General features: G+C 43.8%; 1 protein-coding gene across 4 annotated transcripts in view; it reads left to right on the top strand.

The window, feature by feature from the left end:
• The window catches only part of DHX29 (DExH-box helicase 29), a 63,138-nt gene that overhangs the window by 1,098 nt on the left and 38,040 nt on the right, over nucleotides 1-24,000 (top strand). For 2 of the 4 annotated variants that reach the window (XM_058309076.2, XM_058309073.2), the window contains exons 2-6: nucleotides 16,596-16,669; nucleotides 17,711-17,824; nucleotides 18,913-19,042; nucleotides 22,147-22,292; nucleotides 23,646-23,774. In XM_058309076.2, the coding sequence (XP_058165059.1) occupies nucleotides 16,596-16,669; nucleotides 17,711-17,824; nucleotides 18,913-19,042; nucleotides 22,147-22,292; nucleotides 23,646-23,774 (593 nt within the window). Of the gene's footprint in view, nucleotides 1-16,595; nucleotides 16,670-17,710; nucleotides 17,825-18,912; nucleotides 19,043-22,146; nucleotides 22,293-23,624; nucleotides 23,775-24,000 lie in introns of those variants that run through there. The other 2 variants (XM_058309079.1, XM_058309084.2) reach the window with 2 other exon arrangements.

The raw sequence follows: 24,000 nt of genomic DNA, 5'->3' as shown, positions 1-24,000 counted from the left end.
TGACAGAAATAGTATTCCAGGTGGAGGTTAAAAACACCATTTGCAAAGACCTTGAGTCCTGAAAAATCTAGAGGCTCTGGAGGAACTCACAGAATGTAAGCAATGCTTGCGGAGAAAAGGATATGATACTGAAGAAGTAGGCAGATATCACTTTTACTTAGAAAGTGGATAATAGTTCTTTGCTGTGCAAAGTTATAAATACATAGAATTGACCTCTCTGTGGAGTTTTTATTTTGTGAATCAGCCTTTTTTTTTTTAATGATCTTGACAGTCCTCTGAATTCTTTGAACTCTCTGAAGTCATTTTTTAAATTTCTTGGCTTCCCTTGGCTCCCAAATTGTGGCCCTTCCTCAAAGTCAGTCCTTGGTGGTATAGTTCCCTCTATTCAGCTCTTCTAGAAGAGCTCTTCTGTTTCCATTACTTCTAACTTTTATTTTGTAGATGAGTCCTCAATCAACGTGTCTGATCCCGATCTCTCTTTCAAACACAAGTCAGCCATTTCTACATTTACATGGGCATTTTGGCCTTACTTTTGCAAGCATCTCAAATTCAACATGGCTAACATAAACTACTTGTCCCTCTCCAGTCTAGCTTATTCTTCCAACTTCCTTGTTTTACCATATACTTATTTATCCAAGGTCAGAAGTTATTTTGATGCCTTCCTTTCTCCTTACAGCCAATCTGTTACCAAGCCCTGCGCAGTCTGCATTTATGTATCATTTTCATATACACTTCAAGTCTTCATTTGTACTGTTCATACCCTAGTTTAGGCAGTCATAAATTCCTGGAGCATCATCAATGTCTTTTGATAGGTCTCCCTAGCTCTGCTTTTTTTTTTTTATGCCTTACAGATTAATCTTCCAGAAACACTGTTTTGATCATACCACTTCCCAGACCATTCAATTAGCATGCAAGGTCCTATTTCCAGTCTTTTTACTAATTCCTATGTTCAGCTAAAGCAAATCCGATATATTTTCACTGCTCCAAATGCAGCCATTGGCTTCCTGTCTCCTCATATTTATTCTTGCCATTTTTTTCTTCATAGAATGCCATCTATCTCAAATACCACCTACTGAAATCCTGTAAGACCCAACCCAGATGTCAGCTTTTTTCTTTCCTTTATTTTTTGTCAGCTTCTTTTTAAATTCTTCCTGATATCCGCACCTCATGTATCATTGTTGTTTGAATCATTCTTTTCCATATTTAAATATTGCCTTATGATATGTGAGGAATTATATTTTTTATCATTTCTATAAAACTCTAGGAGGTAGGAACTGTTTCATGGATATGTTTTAACATATGTTAATATTATCCTACTTGGAGTTATTAGTCCATTTAATAGTCATTTTAAAAATTATTGGAATAAGTACAGGTTTTCTTTTTCATTGACACTTAGAATGTTATTATCAGAAACATTATTTTGAGTGCAGTGTTTTCAAAAGCTAATTCTTTTTTATCCCTTTTAGAAAGAAGTAGAATTGGCACATGTATTAAAGTTGAGGAATGTTAGCTCTAAAATTGTTTATTTCTCTCTCCCCTTCAACCCTTTTCTGTAACCCTACATGATCTGTTTCCTGCCAAACGTATTTGACATTTTCATGTTCATTTATTTGTGAGGAAGGAAGTACCATCTTAAACTTTCTTGAGATGCATGGAGGATGCCAGTGATTCCACAAACCCGGTATTTAATTGTTGTTGTGAAACCTGTTCTTTTGCTCTCACCAGCTAGGTCAGAGATCTGCTACCTATAAGAGAAAAAAAAAAAATAAGAAAAAAAAATATTGGATAGTTGATAAAGAAAAATTCAGAGCAATTATTAGGGCCAGGACAGCAAGAGAGAAGAACCTAGAGTGGTTATCTACTAAATTTGTGGGTAATTTTTTTATAACAGTGAATTAATATATATAGTAGTATAAATGTTGTTGCTAAGCAGATTGTCAAATGATTGTCTTTTTGTTTTTCTTTTTTGTGTTTGGGAATTTTTAAAATATAATGGGCCTACTTGGGGAAAAATTTGCAAGAAAAGTACACAAGAAGCCATTTCTCTGAACTCCTTATAGTTCCTAATGTAAATGTAATTGTTCTACTCAGCTTCCATCCTTCCCTATCTTTCCAAACAATTGGAAGGATTATATATAGTAGTTTATCAAAATTGTACTCTCAACTACAGGTGGAAAATTACTGGTGTTACCGAATGCACTTGGCACAGTTCTGGATATTCCACCACTTGTGTTTGTTTGTTTTTTTGGTTTTTTTTTTTCACTTAATTTGTTCATCAAATAATTTTTGAAGGGCTGCTGTGCCAGGCAGAATTCTAGGCACTGGGGATACCACATAAGCAAAACAGACTGAGCTCCCTTCTTTCAAGGAACTTCCATTATTGGTGGAGGGGGTGAAGATAAGCAAGTAAAATTTCTTCATTCTTGGATGGTGACAAGTGCTCTGGAGTTTAACAAAGCTGGAAAAGGAATAGAGAGGGAAATGAGGAGAGGTTCAATTTTAAATAGGGTGGTCAGGGAAGACATCACACAGACGGTGACATTTGACATTTGAGCAAAGGAGATGAGGAACGTTTGATACCCATACAAGTGGGCAGTGAAGACCTTGAGATGGAAGCCTGAAATAATTCTAGGAATAGGAAGACCTTTCCCCATTGTTCACCGTTTGTCCTCCCAACCCACCTCTCCACCCCATGCCTTTCTCTCTCTCCCTTGCTTTTGCCTTAAATGTAGCACCTCCTTTAGCCTAATTAACAAGACTGCTTTATCAAGGTGCGAATGAAACCAAAGTAAGAGGTTGAATAATTTATTTGTCTGCCAACCAAAGGGTTGTGTTTCTGAAAAATCCTTAAAACTAGTTGAGACTTAAAACCTTTCAAGTGATTAAGACTGGGGGACTGATATCCTGAGTAAACTCATAAAAACTCTTGAAAAAATTTTTATATTTTTGAAGTTCACCAGAATAGAACAAAAATTGCTAGGAAGGCCATAGAATCACACATGGTAAAAAATAAGTGGGCTCTAAATTGTTTTAAAGTTGGGATGGCTTCCTGAAGAGATATTGAGAGTTGAGGGCTTTTGATGTTGGAGTTTTGATGTTAGACTTTGATGCTGAAGCCTGAAGCTGGAGCCCTGGGAAGCGAGGAACCCTGAACCCAGAAAGAAGCCAGACCCAGGAAGGGAAGAACCGAGGAAGCCTGAACCCTCGCAGACCTCGGCAGCCATCTTGCTCCATCATGTGAAAATAGACTTTGGTGAGGGAAGTAATTTATGCTTTATGGCCTGGTATCTGTAAGCTCCTACCCCAAATAAATACCCTTTGTAAAAACCAACCAGTTTCTAGTACTTTGCATCAGCACCCCTTTGGCTGACTAATACAGATATTTAAGCTGAAGTGATTTGAAATAGTCAGCTATTGGAAGAGCTGGAGGCAGTGTTTGAGGTGGAGGGAACTACAAGTGCAAAGGCCCTAAGATGGGGATGAGCATGGCATGTTGTAGGAAGGAAGAAAATCTATATGGTTGGCGTAGTGAGAGAGGGAAAGTGTTAAGACAAGACTGGAAGTCTAGGAAAGAGCAGACCAAATACAGTGGGATGCAGGAGGGGAATAAAGGGGATGGGGTGGAATAAGAATTGTTATAAAGTAAGGAACAAACCTGAGCTGGTTTATGTTTTTTGTTTCTTTGTTTTAGGAGGTATTGGGAATTGAACCCAGGACCTGTGCATGGGAAGCAGGCACTCAACCACTGAGCTATACCCATTCCCCTGGTTTACGTTTTTAAATGATTAACCACATGGCTCTGGAAGTGCATACTTCCTCGCATACCCTGACCACTCAAAATCAGTCATTCACTCTCATTTATTCTCTTGGCACCCTCTACTTCCACTTCATAGCTAATTTAGGTAGTTGCTTAATTACTTCAGCAGAGCTCCTATTTGGATCCATTGACTGGTTAACCTTTTTGCAGATAATACACTGTTGGTCAGAAGGGAGTCAGAAGGATTCCGCATCACTAAAACTAGCAACTCAAAGTAATCTTAGTAATGGTGAATTTATTAGCATCATTGTTTCATGTAAAATGGAAAGTAATATAAAAGGAATATGTTCTAAAAGAAAGGGCATTGGGCATTAAGAAACTTGTTCTAGTTGGTGCTATTTTTTATTAGCCGAGTCATCTTAAGAAAATTACTTTTTCTATGTCTCAACTTTAATGCAATAGTTATTTTTGAGAACCAGTTGTATATGTTCTATTGCTCCATGAACTTTCATTTATAAATTTGGAGTGCATTGTACTTTTAGCTTCAAGGTACTGCATACTAATACTTTTAGTCAGACTTGCAGTGACTTTACTATCTGAAGCAGAAAATCACATCTTATGGAAAAAGGTCTCTAAGCAGGAAGAAAAGAAGTCATAAATCTTTACACATTACTAGGAAAAAGAGTAGGAACCAACTTTCTTTTTTCTGTTAACCTAGAATTGTGTTTGAAATTAGAGTTACTAATTTAACAAGTTTGAACTCTCTGTTTTCTTTTGGCACTTTCACTTTTTCTTAGGTAACAGATTAGAAGCTGTGGGTGGGGTGACACTAGAGGTTGACATTCTGAGAACTGACAGCTGACAGTAGAGGAGAAGAGAATCACGGAATAGAAAATAAGAGCAATCTTGGGGAATTGGGAAATAAGCCTTTTCAAGTAGTTTCTGTAAGCCCGGGTATAGTAATAGATACTGTAGCAGTTTGATATGGTTATGAATTCCAAAAATAGATACTGGATTATGTTTGTAATCTGGTCTGTACCTGGGTGTGATTAAGTTATGACTTGGACTTTGATTGGGCCACGTCATTAGGGCATTGGTGGGTGGGGACTTACAGATAAAAGGCATGGCAAAGGACAGAGTTGAGGGGTTTTGGTGTTGGAGTTTTGATGTTGGAGTTTGCTGCTGAAGCCTTAAGCTCACAGAGGAAACAGAAGCAAGCCCCAGGAAGAGAGGAACCCAGAACCCAGAAAGAAGCAAGATTCTGGAAGGGAGGAACCCAGGAAGCCTGAATCCTCGCAGACGTCAATAGCCATCTTGCTCCATCATGTGAAAATAGACTTTGGTGAGGGAAGTAACTTATGCTTTATGGCCTGGTATCTGTAAGCTCCTACGCCATATAAATACCCTTTGTAAAAACCAACCATTTTCTATATTTTGTATCAGCACCCCTTTGACTAACGAATACAGATACTTGTAAGAACTAACACATCATAAGCTTTGAATTTTGCTTATTGTACTTTGTACTATGTCAGGAAGTAATACATTTTAGAAGAATTCCATCAAAAATTGTTAAAAATGAATTTGAGTTTCTGGAGTTTTTAGTCACACTGGTTAAAAATGGTATATGGTATATGGTATATGAACATGTTTTCGGAAGAATCTGAAAATGAAAGGGGCCTTAATTGTTCAGTTGATTTATTTGGTTATCACCTCTTGTTCATTATTGCTTTAGTTGTTCAGGGTTTTGGTTTTTTGTTAAAGATTTATTTTTTATTTATTTCTCTCCCTTTCCCCAGCCCCCCCCCCCAGTTGTCTACTTTCTGTGTCCATTCACTGTGTGCTCTTCTGTGTCCACTTGCATTCTTGTCAGTGGCACCCGGAATCTGTGTCCTGTTTTGTTGCGTCATCTTGCTGCGTCAGCTCTCCTAGTGTGTAGCGCCGTTCCTGGGCAGGCTGCACTTTTTTCTTGCTGGGCGGCTTTTCCCTCTGGGCGGCTCTCCTTACAGGGTACACTCCTTGTGTGTGGGGCTCCCCCATGTGGGGACACCCCTGCATGTCAGGGTACTCCTTGCGTGCATCAGCACTGCCAGTGGGCCAGCTCATCACATGGGTCAGGAGGCTCTGGATTTGAACCTTGGACCTCCCATGTCCAAGGGCCCTATCTGTTGGGCCAAGTCCGCTTCCCCTCTTTCTTTCTTTTGGCTATGTATATCCAGTTCTTTGACTATCATTTGTTGAATGGACTGTTCTGGCGGAGCTTGGCAGTTTTGACAGGCTAGTAAAAAATCAGTTGATCATATGTGTGAGGGTCTGTTTCTGAACCATCAGTTTGGTTGCCTTGGTCTATGTGTCTGTATTTATGCCAGTACCATGCTGTTTTTACCACTATAGCTAGGTAAAATGATTTTAAAGTCTGGAGATGAGAGTTTGTTTTTCCTTTTTAAGATGTTTCTGGCTATTCAGGACCCCTTACCCATCCAAATAAATTTGGTAATAGTGTTTTCAATTTTTTTTTAAAATGCTGGTATAATTTTTTATCAGGATTGCATTGAATATGTATATCAATTTGAGTAGAATTGACACCTTAATGATATTTAGTCTTCCAATCTGTGAGCATGGAATGTTCTTCCAGTTATAGGCCTTTTTTAATTTCTTTTAACATTGAGTTGCAGTTTTCTGAATACAGGTGCTTTACATCATTGATTAAGTTTATTCCTGACTATATGAATTTTATCTGTCATATTTTATTTTCACCACTCTTTTGACACTTTTAGTTACTTTCATTGATATAATCTTCATTTGTAGACTCTCTTCCATTCCTTTATCTACTGTTCTTTTTGGGCTGTAGCACACTCTTTAGAATTAACTGAAAATCTGGTCTCTAAGCTAGAAATTCTTACAGTTTCTTTTTATCTGTGAATATTCTAAACTCGCCCTTATTTTTGAAAGACAATCTTGCCAGATCCTTGGCTGGAAGTTTTTCTCTTGTAGTATCTTAAATATATCAGACCACTGTCTTCTTGCCTCCATGGTTTCTAGTAAGAAATCAGCACTTAATCTTATGGCGTATCCCTTATATGTTATGAATTGCTTTTTTCTTGCTGTTTTCAGAATTCTCTCTTTGTCTTTGGCATTTGACATTCTAATGAGTACGTGTGTCGGAGTTAGTCTATTCAGATTTTTTCGGGTGGGAGTACATTGTGCTTCTTGGACATGGATATCTATGTCCTTCAATAGGGTTGGGAAATTCTCTACCATTATTTCTTTAAATATTCCTTCTGCCCCTTTTCCCTTCTCTTCTCCTTCTGTGACACCCATGACACATATGTTTGCACATCTTTTGCTCTCATTTAGTTCCCTGAGACTTTGTTCAATTTTTTCCATTCTTTTCTTCATCTGTTATTTTGTATGTTCACTGTCAGAGACCATTTCTTCGAGTTCACCAATCCTTCTGCCTCCTCAAATCTGCTATTATATGAGTTCAATGTTTTTAATATTTCATTTATTGAACCTTTCATTCCCATAAGATCTGCTATATTTGTATGTATGCTTTCAAATTCTTCTTTGTGCTCATCCAGTGTCTTCTTAATATCCTTAATCTTTTTAGTCATCTCATTGAATTTATTAAGGAGATTTGTTTGAACATCTGTGATTAGTTGTCTCAATTCCTTTATGTCATCTGGAGGCTTATCTTGTTCCTTTAACCAGGCCATATCTTCCTGTTTCTTGGTTTGGATTGTAATTTTTTGCTGGTCTCTTGGCATCTGGCTTACTAGAGTATTTATTCCAGGTGCAGTTTTTCTCTTTAGCTTAGGGTTTCCTCCTCTTTCTCCCTTGCTGGTTGTGCAGTAGGAACCCAGCATGTAGTTGATGCTATAAGCAGTGAAGGCTCAAGCTGCCCTTATTACCCCAGGAGCTGATGAAGTTTCTCCCAACTTTCTCCTTTGCCAGGAGTGGGGACAGAGTCACAGCTGTGTGGAATAATCCAAGTTATGCAGGCCTAGCCTGTAGTTGCCCAGAGAGACTGAAGAAGCGTCATGCCCCTTTCTGCCCTGCCTGGGGCAGGGCTGGAGCTGCAGGTGTGGGCTCCTATCTATACAGTGTGGGTTCAAGATTGACTGCACTTACCCCAGTAGACTTTCTGTTATTCAGTCTTTACCAGCCAAATATACCTGCAGGTACCTGGAGAGGATGGTGCAGGGCCCGCCAGCCTCTTCCCTGGCAGGGGTGGGGCTGCAGCCTAGGCAAAGGCTGCAGGCTGATCTGGGTGAAAGATACCGGTTCCCTACCATCATTGTGATTTTCAATCTGCCTGGCTTTTCCTCATGCTGGGGGCGGAGTCAAAATGCCAGCCACCGGCCTCTTTCCGACTTGGACAGGTTCATACTTTAACTGTTCTTAGCGTTATATTTTAGCTAGCTAAATTTGCCAATCAGTAGCTGAAATCGGTGACCAACAGTCTCTTCCTCCCCTGTTTTTTGGGAAATGAAGCCTCAAATTTAGCCACAGAATAGCTTCTGGGGCGGCTTGTGCTGCCAAAGTAGGATGATCACTGACCTCCACACGGCTGGCTGGTAATCTCCCAGAGAGGCTGGCACAGGTTTCCATGAGCTTCCTCCCAGAGTCTGGGGCCTAGGCTAGATCTGGTCCCCACCAGCACTGTAGTTTTCAGTCCACTCCGCTTCCCCTTGTGCCAGGCGTGGAGTTAAGATGGGAGCTACCATCCTCTTTCTGGCTTGGACAGGCTCAAACTTTAGCTGTTCTTAGGGTTATACTTTAGCCCACTGACTTTACTTATTGGTTGTTGGCCTCCGCTGCGGCACTGCAGGCGGGTCACTGCAGGCGAGTCGCTGCCGGGGATCGGGCCTACGCCACGGCCTGACCGGGGCAGCAGCGGGCGGCTCAAGGCTTGGTGGGGACGCGCGGTTCGATGGAGGAAAAACCACGGAGACGAGGTCTATGCGCAGGTCTGATTTTATTCGGGAAGTACATGGGGTTTTATAGTGTCATGGAGGCGGGGAGGTTGTGGGAGGGGCATGTCCGCGGGGCAGCTGAGGATTGGCTGCAGAGGCAAGGGCGGACCTGCGGTTTATGACGTAAGCCATTGATGGCAGGGGGGGTTGTTTCCGAGGTTGTGCCGGGGCGGATACGGGATGAGGGCGGTTGAAATGAGGCGGGGAGAACAGCGATCGGCTGGGAGGGGGAAGATAACAGTGGCTGGGAGGAGGGGCAGAGGGAGGCAGCAGCACAAACTGCTGCTGAGAAGGGCCATAATACAGGGAGGTTACGAGGAACAGGCGGGCAAAGTGTAAGGAAGCGAAAGGCAGGGTGGGAGCAGGGGACAATTGCTCCCTCTTTCAAAAATAAGAACGCACAGGTTTTGTGGGATTGACATTTTGTAGGGAGGAAAGATGAGGGGGGTGAGAGGAGGGGAAATAGGAGAGAAAGGAACGAGGAGGGGCTACCGGCAGGGGGCATGGGGGCACGAGGGGGGCGTGAGCAGAGGGGAGGGCGGCTGAAATGCCCGATTTCCCATGCGGAGGGCAGAGAACCCGTACCCGCAGCTTGAGGCGACCACGATGGGCCCTATCGATGGCCGCCTCCTGCCACCTCCGTGAGCCACACCTGGGCGTGCCGGGCCTCCTCGGGAAGGGGATGGCTTTGGGAGAGGACTAGGACAGCTGTGCGAGGGGAATAGGGATGGAGACATTTGGCAACGACGAGGAGACAGGAAGGGCGAGGGGGTCGCAGCTTTCTGGGAGGAAGTCGCAGTTGGGGGAGTACATGGTGGGGAAGGTGGGGGAGTGAGGGGAGAGAAAGAGGAAACCAGGCGGTTGAAGAAGGGCAGCCCAAAGGGGCGTGGCCTGGGCTGAGGAGGCTAAGGAGAGCATAATGATGAGAAGGTGTAGGGGGGGGGTGGTAGGAGGGCGCTGGGCAGGGGAGGCGCGAGCACGACGGAGAAGCTGGAGAATTTGCTGCTCGATGGAGGCATCTTCGAAGGAGAGACGGCTCAAGCGGCGGACAAGAAGACGACGTCGACGTCGCTCGCGGCGGGAGAGAGCTGGCGTGGTCCCTGCGGGTGATGGTGCAGGAGGGGCAGACTCAGGCGGGCTCGACTGGGCGACTGGAGGCGTCATCTGCAATGACAAGAGGAGAAAAACCTCACGGGGGGGGGGGTGAGGTGCGGAGAGGGGCCATCATTATGGCAGAGGGGAGTCATCAGGGGGAAGGGGGTCGGGAGGTGGAAGGTCGGCAGGGCCGTGTGGAGTGAAGGGCTTAACAAGACGAGCAGGGATCCAGACAGGCTGGGGTGCAGATTCCGGGAAGACGCAGGCAAATCCTCGCCCTTGGGTGAGAAGGGGCGCTGGTCCGGTCCACTTGCTAGTGAGCGGGTCGCGCCAGAGGACGAGAGGGGCCGGAGTGGGCCGGTAAGAGGGCCCCCAGTGCTTGTGGACGGGCGAAAGCCCCTCAGAGTCAAAGGTCATCAGGTTGTGCTGGATGAGCACTTGCGTGACTGTTTCACGTGGGGTGAGGCGGGGTTGAGTCTCTCTAGTCTTCTGGACGAGGATCTTGAGGGTTTGGTGAATTCTTTCAACAAGTCCTTGGCCTTGCGGGTTGTATGCGATGCCGAAGTGGTGGGTGATGTTGTAGAGCTTCACAAACTCGGCAAAGGCGGCGCTGCGGTAGGCGGGGCCATTATCTGTCTTTATGTCCCAAGGGACTCCCATGAAGAGGATGGCTTCCCGGAGCGCTTGAGTGGCATACTTGGCAGACTCTCCCGGGAGGGCGACGGCGTAGCAGAGGTGCAAAAACGTATCGATGGCAACATGAAGGAACTTCCATCGGCCAAAGGAAGCGACATGTGTGACATCTAATTGCCATCTAGAGTTGGGCCGCAATCCGCGCGGGTTGACACCCTGGGGCTGGAGTGGCCCCAGGGGCAGCAAAGGTGCGCAGGAGCGGCACGCACGCACCAGATGTTTGCATGTCTCGATGGGAAGTTCTGGGAGGAGTCGATGGAGGGCGGGCGCACCAAGATGGAAGCGCGCATGCAAGGTCTTTGCCTGGTTGATAATGTCTCCTACGGCAGCTGCGGGGCTAAGGGCATTGATGGAAGCACCTTGGGCGGCCTGGTCAGCGAGATGGTTGCCGTGAGCCAAGGGGCCTGGGAGGCCTGAGTGGCTCCTAACATGGGCAATGAACCAGGGTTGTCGCCGCCTCTCTAAGAGGAGTTGAAGGTCAGCTAAGGCCAGGTTGATGTCCCGGTTGCCGATGCTAGCAGGCGGCAGGAAGGCCGCAAAGGCAAGGATACGAGAGACCTGCAGGCAGTAGAGACTGTCCGTGAAGATATTTACTGGCTGGTCCTGGAGGTATTGGAGAGCCAGAGTGACGGCTTTCAATTCGGCCACTTGGACAGAGCTGCTATGTCGGCGGGTGTGGCAGAGGGGTTGTGTGGAGTTTGGCTTGTAGAGGACTATAGCAAGGCAGTGCTTGGAGGCGTCAGTGAAGGCGATGGCGGCGTTGGGGAGTGGCTTGGAGGACGGGAACGGGAAATGGTCAGGAGCTGCGACGGGGAGCGTGCTGAGGCCTTGTATGAGGCGGTGCTGGGGGAAGTGATTATCGAATGGGCCGGAGAATAGGAGGAATAGTGCCTGCATATCTATGGAGTCCTTTAGCAAGTGAGTGACCTGCTGAGTTGTAAGGGGCCAAATGATGACATCTGGATGACGCCCGTAATGGTGGGTGGAGCGCTCAACAAGGGCGATGGCGAGCTGCGCGAACAGGACGGATTGGGGGGTGATTTTGCGAAGCTTGCTTTTGGCTAAATGGACCCACAGGAGTGGACCGTCCTGCCAGATGAGGCCAGTGGGGGTCCCACGGGTGGGAAGGACGAGTCCTGCAAATGGCTTGTCTGGGTCTATTCGCTGGAGCAAGCAGTCCATTAGGGCAGAGTTGACACAGCTCAGGGCGCACTCTGCTTCATACGACAGGGTGACCCTCTTTGTGGGTGCCTGTGATGGTGGGCCAGTGGTCTGAAGGAGCTGGAACAGAGGCTGCAGCTGATGTGTGGTGACTGGCAGCGACGGGCGCAGCCAGTTGAGCTGGCCACAAAGCTGTTGGAGATCATGGAGCGTCATGGTTTTGGGGACGTTTATAAGCGGCGCCATGGGCGTGACCGTTTCCGAGATTTCAAAGCCCAAGAATTGAAACGGTGGGTGGAAAACGGCTTTCTCTATGTTGATCTGAAGACCGATATCTTTCAGATTGGAGAGAAGACTGGCAACTATAGCTTGTAGTTTTGGCTCGCTCGGATGGGCTACAAGGATGTCATCCATGTAATGCACGATAGTGGCCTCGGAGGTTAAGGGCTCAATAGCAGTAGCCACAAACAGCTGGCAGATGGCAGGGCTGTTCTTCATGCCCTGGGGGAGGACTTTCCACTGATACCGTTTGGCAGGCCGGTGGTGGTTGGGCTGGGGAACAGTAAAGGCGAACCGTGGGCGGTCATCCGGATGCAGGGGGATAGAGAAGAAGCAGTCCTTGATGTCGAGGACTGCCACATACCAATCTCGCGGAAAGGCTGACGGGTGAGGCATGCCGGGCTGAGGAGAGCCCATGGGTTTGATGTGCTTGTTAACCTCTCGCAGGTTGTGGAGGAGGCGTGGCTTGCCAGATTTTTTGATGATGAAAAAAATGGGAGTATTGTATGGACTGGTGGAGGGCTCAACATGGCCAGCACGGAGCTGCTCTTCCACGAGGTCCTGAAGAATAGCTAGTTTCGGGGCAGTCATAGGCCATTGCTCCACCCAAATGGGTTCCTCTGTGTCCCATTGCAGAGGAACGGGTGCTGGAGGTCGAACGCGAGCAACGGCCAAAACTATTGGGGGGGCAGCGATGGCTGCGAAGTAAAAAGAACGGCGCCTGACTGGTGAAGAATGTCGCGCCCCCAAAGGACTTGCTTGATATCCCTGAGAACCAGAGGACGGAAGAACCCTGACCGTCCATCGGTGTCATGCCAGGCAAGATCTTCAGCCGCCTGTTGCGAGGAGGACTGGCCTGTGGCGCCTACGATGACGGGTCCGGCTGTGAGTGGGAAGTCACGAGCTTGGGAGAGTGGGATGCAGGAGATTTCGGCGCCGGTGTCAAGAAGGCCGTCCATCCACTTTCCATTGACCTTGATGGTGAGGCGCGGCTGCGAAGCGGGCGACATGGGAACGGACCAGTGGATGCCTACGGGCGGGGCTGGCGCGGGGCGATTGGAGCCTCTTGGTGGCGGGGCTGAGGCTTGCCCCGCTGCCCGTTTAAAGGCTGTCTCAGAACACGGCAATCGCGAGCCCAATGATACCCTTTTCCACAGCGCGGGCAGGGGGTGGAGGGCGGCCGGGCGGCAGGAACAGGGCGCGGTGGTGGCACCATAGGCTGGACTACGGGTTGCGGCGGAGCCGGAAGGTTGGGGCACTCCCGAGCGAAGTGGCCCAATTCGCCGCAGCGGAAGCAGGTGTTGGTTGTTTGGACTGCCGCGACAATAGCCGCTGCAAGTGCAGATGCTTGCCCAGAAACTCCGGAGCATGCGAGGACCCAGTCTTGGAGCGGCTTGTCACGAAGGGGACGAATGATGGCTTTGCAAGCTGGGTTAGCCCCCTCCTGCAGGATGTCCTTAACGAAGGACTCGCGGGCTGCATTGCCGACGACTCGCCTCTCTGCAGCGGCCTGCACACGAGCTACGAACTCATTAAACGGCTCCTCGGGTTTTTGGAAAAGCTTCACGAGGGGCTCTGGGGCGGCCGCGGCGCACGAACGGAAGGCTCGAAAAACACAGTCACGGAGCTGGATGAAAAACCCAGGCGGGGTGGCAGTGTAGGCGCTGGGATCGCCGTAAGGGCCGAACCCGAGAAATGCGTTTGCAGGGTAATGCACACCCTGACGAGCATTGTCGGCAATCTGATTGTCGATCAGGACACCGAGATGGGCTCGCCAGTCAATGAATTGCCCGGGGGAGAGAACCGCTCGGGCTAGAGAGATCCAGTCGTAAGGGATGCAGCGAGGGATGGTCATACGCTCGAGAAGGTCTTGGGCATGAGGGCTGGCAAAGCCATCCTCTTTTATCGCGTTGCGGAGCATTTGGATGTCTTTGGGAGAGAAGGGCACCCACGCTTGTGGGCTCTGCGGAGTGCGAGCGGGATTGAGGGGGAACATCTGAGCCAGAGGCGGAGTGGGGGAGGTGAGAAAGGCGGTGTCGTACGCTGGTGGAGGAGGATTCCCGATGCTCCCGCTATTGCTGGGGCAGGCGGGAGGTGAAGCGGGCCATGGAGGTGAGGCATGGGCGGTGCCACCGGGCGCCGGCCAGGCGGGCGCGGCGGCAACGGTGTTTCTGATTGGCCAAGATGGCGGCACGGTGACGTCACGCCTGACATCACTTCTGGCCTCGGGCCAAGATGGAGGAGTGGCCACATCATTTCCAGGTACAGGCCAAGATGGCACCGGAGGCTCTGCCGGTTTAGCCGAAAATGGCGATCGGCAGGCATCCGGGACGGGACCGGATGGCGACGAGACAGGAAGAGGTGGGTAAAGGCGGGAAGAGGGCGCCAAGGAAGAAGAAGGAGGAGGTGCGCCATGTTGGCATTGTTTGCAGGACGCGGTGGGGGGGGGGAGAAGGCGGGGGGTCGCCATGTTGGTTGGGGTCCGGATCGGAGGCTGTGGGGGGATCCAGTTCGAGCGCGGCCTCTAGCTGGGCGGACAGAGAACGAGCATCGTCGTCTCCATCAGGATCGCAGGTGAGAGGGTGGCTAGGCTCACAGGCGAGAGCGGAGGCAGGGGAGGGCACACCTTGGAGACAGGCGCGGATAGCGACAAGGGTCGGGATAAGGCCGGGGGGAAACTGCTTGCGATCGTGCTCCATAGCGGACGTCACCCGCTGAATTAAACGTTCGTAGGTCTCTGGGCTCCAGAGAGCACAGGTGACGAGCCAAGGGTTAAAGGGTAGGAGAAGGTCCCAATACCGCTGTAGCTGACGGAGAGAGACCTTCACGTGGTGAGTCTCTAAGAGGGCAGCGAGCAGGCGGACTTGAGGAACCTGACGGGATGAGAGGGAGGCCCCCATCGCGGCAGAGGGCTCAGGAGGGGGGTGAAGGGAGCAACGCCGGAGAGTCCCTACCTTGAGCGGCGGCACGGGAGGACGGCGATGGGTCCCGTGCGAGGGGTCAGCAGCGGGCTGGCCAGACAAGGGGCCGTAGCTGGGGTCCCTGTTCGGGCGCCACCTGTTGGCCTCCGCTGCGGCACTGCAGGCGGGTCACTGCAGGCGAGTCGCTGCCGGGGATCGGGCCTACGCCACGGCCTGACCAGGGCGGCAGCGGGCGGCTCAAGGCTTGGTGGGGACGCGCGGTTCGATGGAGGAAAAACCACGGAGACGAGGTCTATGCGCAGGTCTGATTTTATTCGGGAAGTACATGGGGTTTTATAGTGTCATGGAGGCGGGGAGGTTGTGGGAGGGGCATGTCCGCGGGGCAGCTGAGGATTGGCTGCAGAGGCAAGGGCGGACCTGCGGTTTATGACGTAAGCCATTGATGGCAGGGGGGGTTGTTTCCGAGGTTGTGCCGGGGCGGATACGGGATGAGGGCGGTTGAAATGAGGCGGGGAGAACAGCGATCGGCTGGGAGGGGGAAGATAACAGTGGCTGGGAGGAGGGGCAGAGGGAGGCAGCAGCACAAACTGCTGCTGAGAAGGGCCATAATACAGGGAGGTTACGAGGAACAGGCGGGCAAAGTGTAAGGAAGCGAAAGGCAGGGTGGGAGCAGGGGACAATCGGTAACTGAAGTTGGTGCCCAGCCATCTCTTCCTCCCCCATTTTGGGAAGTGGAGTGTTCAATTCCAACTGTGGAACAGCTCCTGAGGCGGCTTGTGCCTCCAGTGGAGGATGGGTACCTGCCTCCATGGCATAGAGCACTCTACATACGAATCTGCTCTGCAGATGGGCAGTCTCCTCCTTCCATTTCTTCAAGGATGTTGTAGGATGCTCTTTTGGCCTCCTGGAGCCCCCCAAAAGGTGCTTCAGCTAGTTCCAGGTAGTTCTAGGTGTTTACTAACTGTCCTGTAGCAGAAGCTGACTCTAGGAGCTCCCTACTCCACCACCATCTTGCTGGTTGTCTGTTTATTACATTTTTAATGAATTAATAAATATATTTTTTTAAATTTCTCTTTTAACTTTTGTAATATGGTAAATATCAATAAATATAACCCACATAGGCAAAAGCTATTTGTGGTCCTCAATAATTTTTATGACTATAAAGGGGTCATAAGAATGAAAATTGAAGAAAAATATTCCTTCTTGGTTATTTATTGTTGGGGGACTGATAATATAATACATTTCTATCTACTAGAAGAGACTTGACCTTAAATTCAATAGAAGATGATGATAACTCTCATGACCCTTTTTCTTTAACATCCCACCCTTAGGAAGCAGTGCTTTTCCTTCAAAATTGCCATCGTCTTTGTTGGGACTCTCATATCCTCCAAAAGGTCTCACTTCACCTAGGTACCAGGAAGAAAAACATCTGATTAATTTATACAAAAATATGGAGATGAAGAGAGCTTTTCTATTATAGGATATTCAAGCATTTGTATTTTATAATAAGCTTGTTTACCTAGAGGAATGCTAATTGGTAAAATGCTTTATAATATTTAAAGGGAGTATTGCTATCTCCTATATTGAATTATTTGGTAAAGTGGGGGGGGGGAGCTGAAATCAAATATTTAGCGATTTTCAGAGGAAATTAGATAAATAGCCTAATGCATATTAACCACTAAATTGCTTTGACTGTTTCTTGTCTGTTATATACAGGTCCGAAAATTTATAGTTTTACGTCCACAAGTGATTCTGGTGGTGCTGCAAATCTGGATAAATCTATTTTAAAAGTGAGTAACCAAAAATTTGAGTTGTTTAAGGAATTTTTTATTTTAAAAATCTATTCTTAAATTTAAGAAAGTAATGGGCTATTTTAAATTTTCATAAGTAGTATTCTAAGAGCTAATTTATATGTAATAGAAGTGAAAGCATAAGTGAAATATATATACTTCACATATGCTGAAATCTTGTAATAAATTAGGGAAGGTATGGATAAGGTCCAAACTTCTAAGCATGGCAAACATAACTTTTCAGCTCTGACCTAGTATCTCTTTCTTGCTTTCTCTTCCATTACTTGTCTCTGCTTAAAATTAGTTTATGGAATAATTGCTATGCTGGATTATAATTTTTCTTTTTTATATGCTTCCTATACTAGACTGTGAGCTCCTGAGGTATATTTTTGTGCTTCATTCCTAGCTGGCATTCAATAATAAAGGGAAGGTATTTTTTGTAGGTAGATGCTTGTATACTCTTAAGTTAAAATGTGGAAACAACTGGAGCTAAAATAGCTAATAGCGGAAATTAGAAATGAAACTCCGGAAACCAAAAAAATTTACGTAACCTAATTATTACTACTTATATAGTTTTTATTTATTTAATATGCCCCCTTTTATTGTAGCATCTGTTCTTTCAGTCTTTATGCATGGGCTACTTATACATTTAAAGCAGATTTTTGTGCTTTATCCTCAAGAATTCTGATTCTGTATATTTAGGATAGGGCCTAGAAATCTGTCTTTTTGATAGCAAGTAGGGTCCAAGGACAATGTTTTGAGATATATGTCTTGGAGAAGCTTTATAAAGGACTTTTTTCCTTGCCATATGTTATTTTTTTGCTTTTTCTATATTCCATTTTTTCTTAAATGTGTGTTAGGAATGTGATCAAATGAATGCTAGTCCAAACAGTCATTAATGCTATATTTGATTATTAACTGAAATTTTGGAATTGGTTGGCAGGGATAGAAAAAAATAGTTATTTGCTTTTAATTATCTAATTGTTACATGTCATTTAATAATTTAGCTTCTAACTGATATGACCTTTTTGGCCTTGACAGGTGGTAATTAATAACAAACTAGAGCAAAGGATTATTGGAGTGATCAATGAGCATAAAAAACAAAGTAATGACAAAGGAGTAATTTCTGGGAGACTTACTGCCAAAAAATTACAGGTATTTTACAAACCTTTTTTTAGTTCCTTATTTTTTAAGACAGATTCACATATAATGGACTTTCAAGTTCCATTGAGATTTCCTATAGATCATGTTTCCACCTGTAAGATCACATTAAAATGGTGATATGAAAACTGAGTTGGGAGCAGATATGGCTCAAGTTGTTGGGCTCCCGCCTCCCAAATAGGAGTTCCTGGGTTTGATTCCCAGTGCCTCCTGAAAAAAAACCAAAAACAACAAAACAAAAAAACCAACTCAGGGAAGCCAATGTGGCTCAGTGGATAAGTGCCAGCTTCCCACATACAAGGTCCCAGGTTCAATTCTTGGCCTCTAGTATATCTAAAAAAGAAAAGAAAAGAAAAGAAAACTGAATTACTTCCCTAAATTATATTATTGAGCAGCTAACATGTTGGATCCTATGCTGGGCAATTTGTTTACATTTTCTCTGATACAACAATCCTACAAGGTAGGCATATTTAACATCATTGTTGAAAAAAGGAACTGAGACTTGGAAAGGTTACATGAGATATAGCCAAGGTTTTTCATTAGTAAGTAGCAAAGTCTAGATTTGAACCCAGGTCTGCTTGACTCTGAAAATCATGCTTTATAAGTACATTAAAATGCTTTATTTTCATATATAAAGATGTTTGTTGCAGTACTGCATAAAATAAAACATTTTAAGTGGTCAGCAGTAGGAAAATGTTTAATTAAATTATAATATGCCTAATGGAATATTGTGTAACTATTGAAAGTAACGATGAGTGTCAAAATAAGGAAAATGCTTATGTTATAATGTTACGTATAATTTGTTTTTTTTAAGCATAGAAAAATGACTGAAAGAACCCATACCATACTGTAAACAGGGTCATCAGATAGTGAAAATATGAATAATTTCTCTTGGTCCATCTTTTTATTTGTCCTTACTCCCCCAATTTTCAATACAGTGGGCACGTTGAACTCTTCTGACTGAGAAAAAGATTTTTGTATAACTCGTTTCAGAGTTTCTGGTTTAGAATGAAGGGGGTTATAAATGAGTAATAAAAGAAGAGAAAATTGACAAAGGTGACTTTTCTATTTCCCTTTCATAGGATTTATATATGGCTTTACAAGCATTTTCATTTAAGACTAAGGACATTGAAAATGCCATGACTAACACCCTCTTACATGGAGGTGATCTCCATTCTGCATTAGATTGGCTTTGTTTAAACCTTTCAGATGGTAAGCAACATTGTCAGTATTTTCTTTCAGTTACTAAAATGTTTTGAAATAGTTTCAGTGTTATATGGTCTTTGTATCATATTTTTTATGCACTTAATTTTTCACTGTTACAATTATTTCTTTTTTAAATGTTCTTACCTTTTTCTATTCTTTTGAGTATATTCTTAGATATTGTGGTCCATGCAAGGAAAAGTTATTTCTTTTTCCTTTCAGTTGTTGGTAGACATTTTATGCCTAATACAACTCTTAAATTCTCACAGTTTGCTAATCCATATTAATAATGAAATTGGAAAATCTGGAATGGAAGGTATACTACATTTGTACGCTCTGTTTTCCTTTTTTTTTTTTTTTTTTTTTCAAAAAAAAAATCTCTCTTAGGGCAATTGTAATTTCTAGTTTTAAGACGTATATATAGAGAGTATCAACGAAATAGCCATACATATCCATGATTTTCAAGGATGGGTATAATGTCAAAATGGCTGTCTTTCTGTCCTAAAAATCAGGCTATGTTTCCTGATTTTTGGTTCAGAAAATAAGGCCGTCTGGCTTTGTATAAATAATATTTGATTAAGCAGAGGGTCAAGGTTGTAATCTTTGGCAAGAACCTTGGTGCAAATAGTTAGTGTGACTGTGACAGGCAAAAAATGGGAAGGGTTTGTTGTAGAATTTGAGAGAGGTTTAATTATTTGCGTATAGAAAGGCCAGGACTCAGGAATGATTTTGAGAAGGAAAAATGATTTATTGACGGCCGGCAGGACTTGGGAGCTTTCTGTTTCAAGCACCGAACCGCAGACAAGACTTTCAAGTTCCTTTTACACAGAGAGGAAAGGCCAAATGGTCCTTTTGTTTCAGTTCTCAATAGGTTTGAATTAGCATATATCTTCCACATCCTAGGTAAGCTTTTAGCATAGACTTCATACATTCTAGATAAGCTTTTAGCACATTTGGTTTGCGTTTTTCCTGAATATTTAAAGTTTATAGAGTTTGCATCGATAAACTGTTTCCTGGGACTGGAGTCGTTGCCATGGTTACCAAGGGCAGGGCTACAGCCACACCCACAAGTCAGGACAGACAGCTTAGGTTAAGTTTATCTCCGAAGAGACAAAGAGCCTCCCACCCATAGCCCACATCAGGTTAAGATCTTTTTATGAAAATTTAAGAGCCTCACTTGGTGAGAGTGAAATAAATGACTAAATAGTTATGGGCTAGCTGTCATCTGATGTGTGTCCACTTTTAGTTTGATAATAAAACCAGGTTCATCACAAGATTTCTATTCTTAGAAGATGAGGGGTAAAAGAAAATTAGGTCCTCTATGCCTAGGCCAAATTTAAAATCAGATAATTAGGATACAACTGTAAAAATATACATAGTAGCCTTGCAGGTTTTCTGGAGACCTGTAGTATTAGGGTCTCCAATCACTAAGCTAGATATTGCCACTTCATCTTTTTTTCATAGCTCCCAGAAATTTCAGCTAGGCAAGAAACATAGACTACTCTCCTTACGAGTGAATTGCATTCTCTCCCTCTTTCTCTCTTCCCATTCTTACCTCCAGTTCTTAGAAGACCTTGAGAAAATCAATAGTAGCTCTTTCTCATACACTGCTGTTAGGAACTGGATCTATTTAGCCTTTCTGGAGGATACTTTACCAGTATGTGTGAACCAGTAGTTAATTCTCCTTTTTGAAATGTATGTTAATGAAACAATGATGTGAAAAGATTTATTTATAGAAATATTTCTTATAATAAGCTAGACACAAATTAAAATGTCTGACAATATGGTTTAAGTTCTGAGCACTTTTCATCCTGATATTTTGACAAAGTTCAGAGTGATCTGTTGATTTACATAACTGACATTATCAAAATTTTCTGAGATTAATGAGCTCAGGTTTGAACATTGCTTTATTATGGAAAATTTTATTGGTACGGTTTGTGTAAACTGTCACATAGCTGGCACACAATCAGTGTTTCTTGCATTGAATTGAGTGACATTTGACCTGTGTCTAAGAGAAAATTTAAAGAATTTATGTGAACTTTTCTTATCCTCCTTTGCTAGGACATTTAGAAGTAGAAGTAGAAACGGAATAAAGCGCATTAAAAGTAGAAGAGATTTGAAGCCACTTGCTCCAGAAAATTTGGAAGATATAGAAAGAAAACACCTATTTGAACTTAAAGAGTATAGAGAACAATTTGAATAAGGGGTTTTAAGTCTATGAGTATGTAAAGAATAGCTTGGTGTTTTGGATGTTTTTTGATTATTGTTTTGTTTTATTTTTGGTGGTGGTTACAGAATTAAAATATTTTGGATTTTTTCTGATAATAGAATTAATCAGAATGCTTATTAATTAAACACAGTCAAAATCCAGAGAAGTGTAAAAAAATAAAAATCATTGGTAAACCTACCGCTTACAGATGACTACCTTGATGTTTTTATATTCTTCTTTTTCACTAAACCTACAGCATTTTTGCATGTCATGAAAAAATGTTTATATATCACTATATAATAATAGTGAGATATTCACATTCTGGACATACAGTATTCAACTATTTTTTATTTTGAGCATCTAGTTAATTTCTGATTTCTCTAAAATTAATGTTGTATTGAGTTCTTTTTAAAAGATTTATTTATTCGTGTTGAGCATTTTTAATAAATCTATTCACATTTGGAATTGCTTCCTTGAGACAGAGGCTTATTAGTGGAATTAGCGGATCAAAGGATATTAATATTTTTAAGGCTTTCGATTCATATTGCTAACTTGTTTTCCAAAAAAGGGTTTTACCACTTTACCTTTCTACTAACAAATTAAATTGTCTAAAACCCCTCCTCCTTGGCAACCTGTAATATTTTCCCCCTTTTTAATATTTACCAGTTTGGTAGGCAAAAACAATATATCAATATTTTATTTTAATATATTATTAAATATTTTAATTTGCACCTTACACAATCCTGGTAAGACTGAATTTATTTACATTTGTCATTTTTATTTCTTGTGATAATTATCTGTTCTGGTCCTCTGTTCAGGATTTATCTGTATGCTTAACAAATATTTGTGTGTTTTCATGTATTGTATACATATTTACTTTTAACACAGTTTCTTTTCTTCTAAGATGCACTTCCTGAAGGTTTCAGTCAGGAATTTGAAGAGCAACAACCGAAAAGTAGGCCAAAATTTCAGTCTCCTCAAATACAAGCCACTATTTCACCTCCAATGCAACCTAAAATGAAAAAACAGGAAGAAGACACTAGGATTAAGGTAATTTAATAATTTGACATTTAAAATTGTTCAAAATCAGAATGAAGGACATGTAGCAGTTCTTAAGAGTATAAAAGGTTGGTATAACATTTCTTATTACAAATAATTCAGTTCTCAAATTTTTCTGTTATTGTCTATTTCAGTTATCTATTGCTTAATTACATGCCTCCCCAGAATGTAGTGGTATAACTCAACAATTATTTCTCATGATTCTGCAGTCTGGGCTAGGCTTATCTGTATAGAACTGCTGTTCCATGAGGTATCTTCTAGGACTAGAACGTCCAAAATGGCTTCTTTACTCATATGACTAGTGCCTCAGCTGGAATGTCTGGAACATTTGGGGTCTGGTGGGCCAGTCATTCCTCTCTTCACATTACTACTTAAGGTTCCTCATAATATAGTGTTCTCAGAGTGGTCAGACTTACATAGCATCTGGCTTCCAAGGGCAAGTATTTCAGGATGATAAACCCCAGTGTAAAAATTCTTTTGGAGCCTTTGTTTATTATCACTCTTGCTATTGTTCCATTGGCTACTATTCTATTGCTTGAAGCAAGTCACCTGGCCAAGCTCAGATCTTTGTGGAAGGGCATTTTAGGAAGGTGTAAATAATGGGAAGTATAGTACGTTAGGGCATTATACTTTTTTTTTCCCCAAGATTTTTAAAATTTATTTCTTCCCCCCCCACCCCCCAGTTGTCTGCTCTCTGTGTCCATTCACTGCGTGTTCTTCTGTGACTGCTTCTGTCCTTATCAGCGGCACCGGGAATCTGTGTTTCCTTTTGTTGCGTCATCTTGTTGCATCAGCTCTCCATGTGTGAGGAGCCATTCTTGGGCAGGCTGCACTTTATTTCGCGCTGGGCGGCTCTCCTTACGGGGCGCACTCCTTGCGCGTGGGGCTCCCCTACACAGGGGACACCCCTGCGTGGCAGGGTACTCCGTGCACGCATCAGCACTGTGCATGGGCCAGCTCCACATGGGTCAAGGACGCCCGGGGTTTGAACCACGGACCTCCCATGTGGTAGGCAGACGCCCTATCCATTGGGCCAAGTCTGCTTCCCAGGGCATTATACTTAAATACTCTGCATATTATAAAACATCTACAGAAGCATCATCTGCATAAAACCTCTGTTATTTTTAAGGACTAACCCTAGTTTCTAATACTCTTCTTTCTTTTTTCCTTCTTATGTAAACATATCCTTTGCATTCTGTACATTGAGGTGTCCTTCACTGAACAATAAATATGGTATTTGAGGCTATCTTAGAATGTAAGGGATTTGTAGAATCAGTGACACTTAATGAGTGTTGACACCTTTTTCTAACTTTGGTTTTTCAGATATTTGTTTTCTCTTTATAGCAAAAAAAGGAAGAAAAAAATAAAGAAGTAAATATGAAAGAATGGATTTTGCAGTATGCTGAACAACAGAATGAAGAAGAAAAGAGTGATAATTCGAAAAGTTTAGAAGAAGAGGAAAAATTTGACCCTGTGAGTAGAAATTTGTATTAGGCTTCTAACTGGATGTTCTTACACAAGATATTTAACTTTTCTGACCCTTAGATTCCTCATTTATAAATTGGAGAAATACCTCTTGGAGTTGATATGAAAATTAAATAAGATTACACTTAGGAAAGAACTTAGCACAAAGTAAGTGTTCAATAGATATTAATTACACTTCTATATTTAAAGAGATAATCATTGAATATGTATTGAA

The sequence above is a fragment of the Dasypus novemcinctus genome, chromosome 2 (genome assembly GCF_030445035.2).
Source record: "Dasypus novemcinctus isolate mDasNov1 chromosome 2, mDasNov1.1.hap2, whole genome shotgun sequence".
Classification (NCBI taxonomy): Eukaryota; Metazoa; Chordata; class Mammalia; order Cingulata; family Dasypodidae; genus Dasypus; species Dasypus novemcinctus.
The sequence above is the reverse complement of the archived record's forward strand: the minus strand, read 5'-3'. Positions and strand labels throughout refer to the sequence as shown.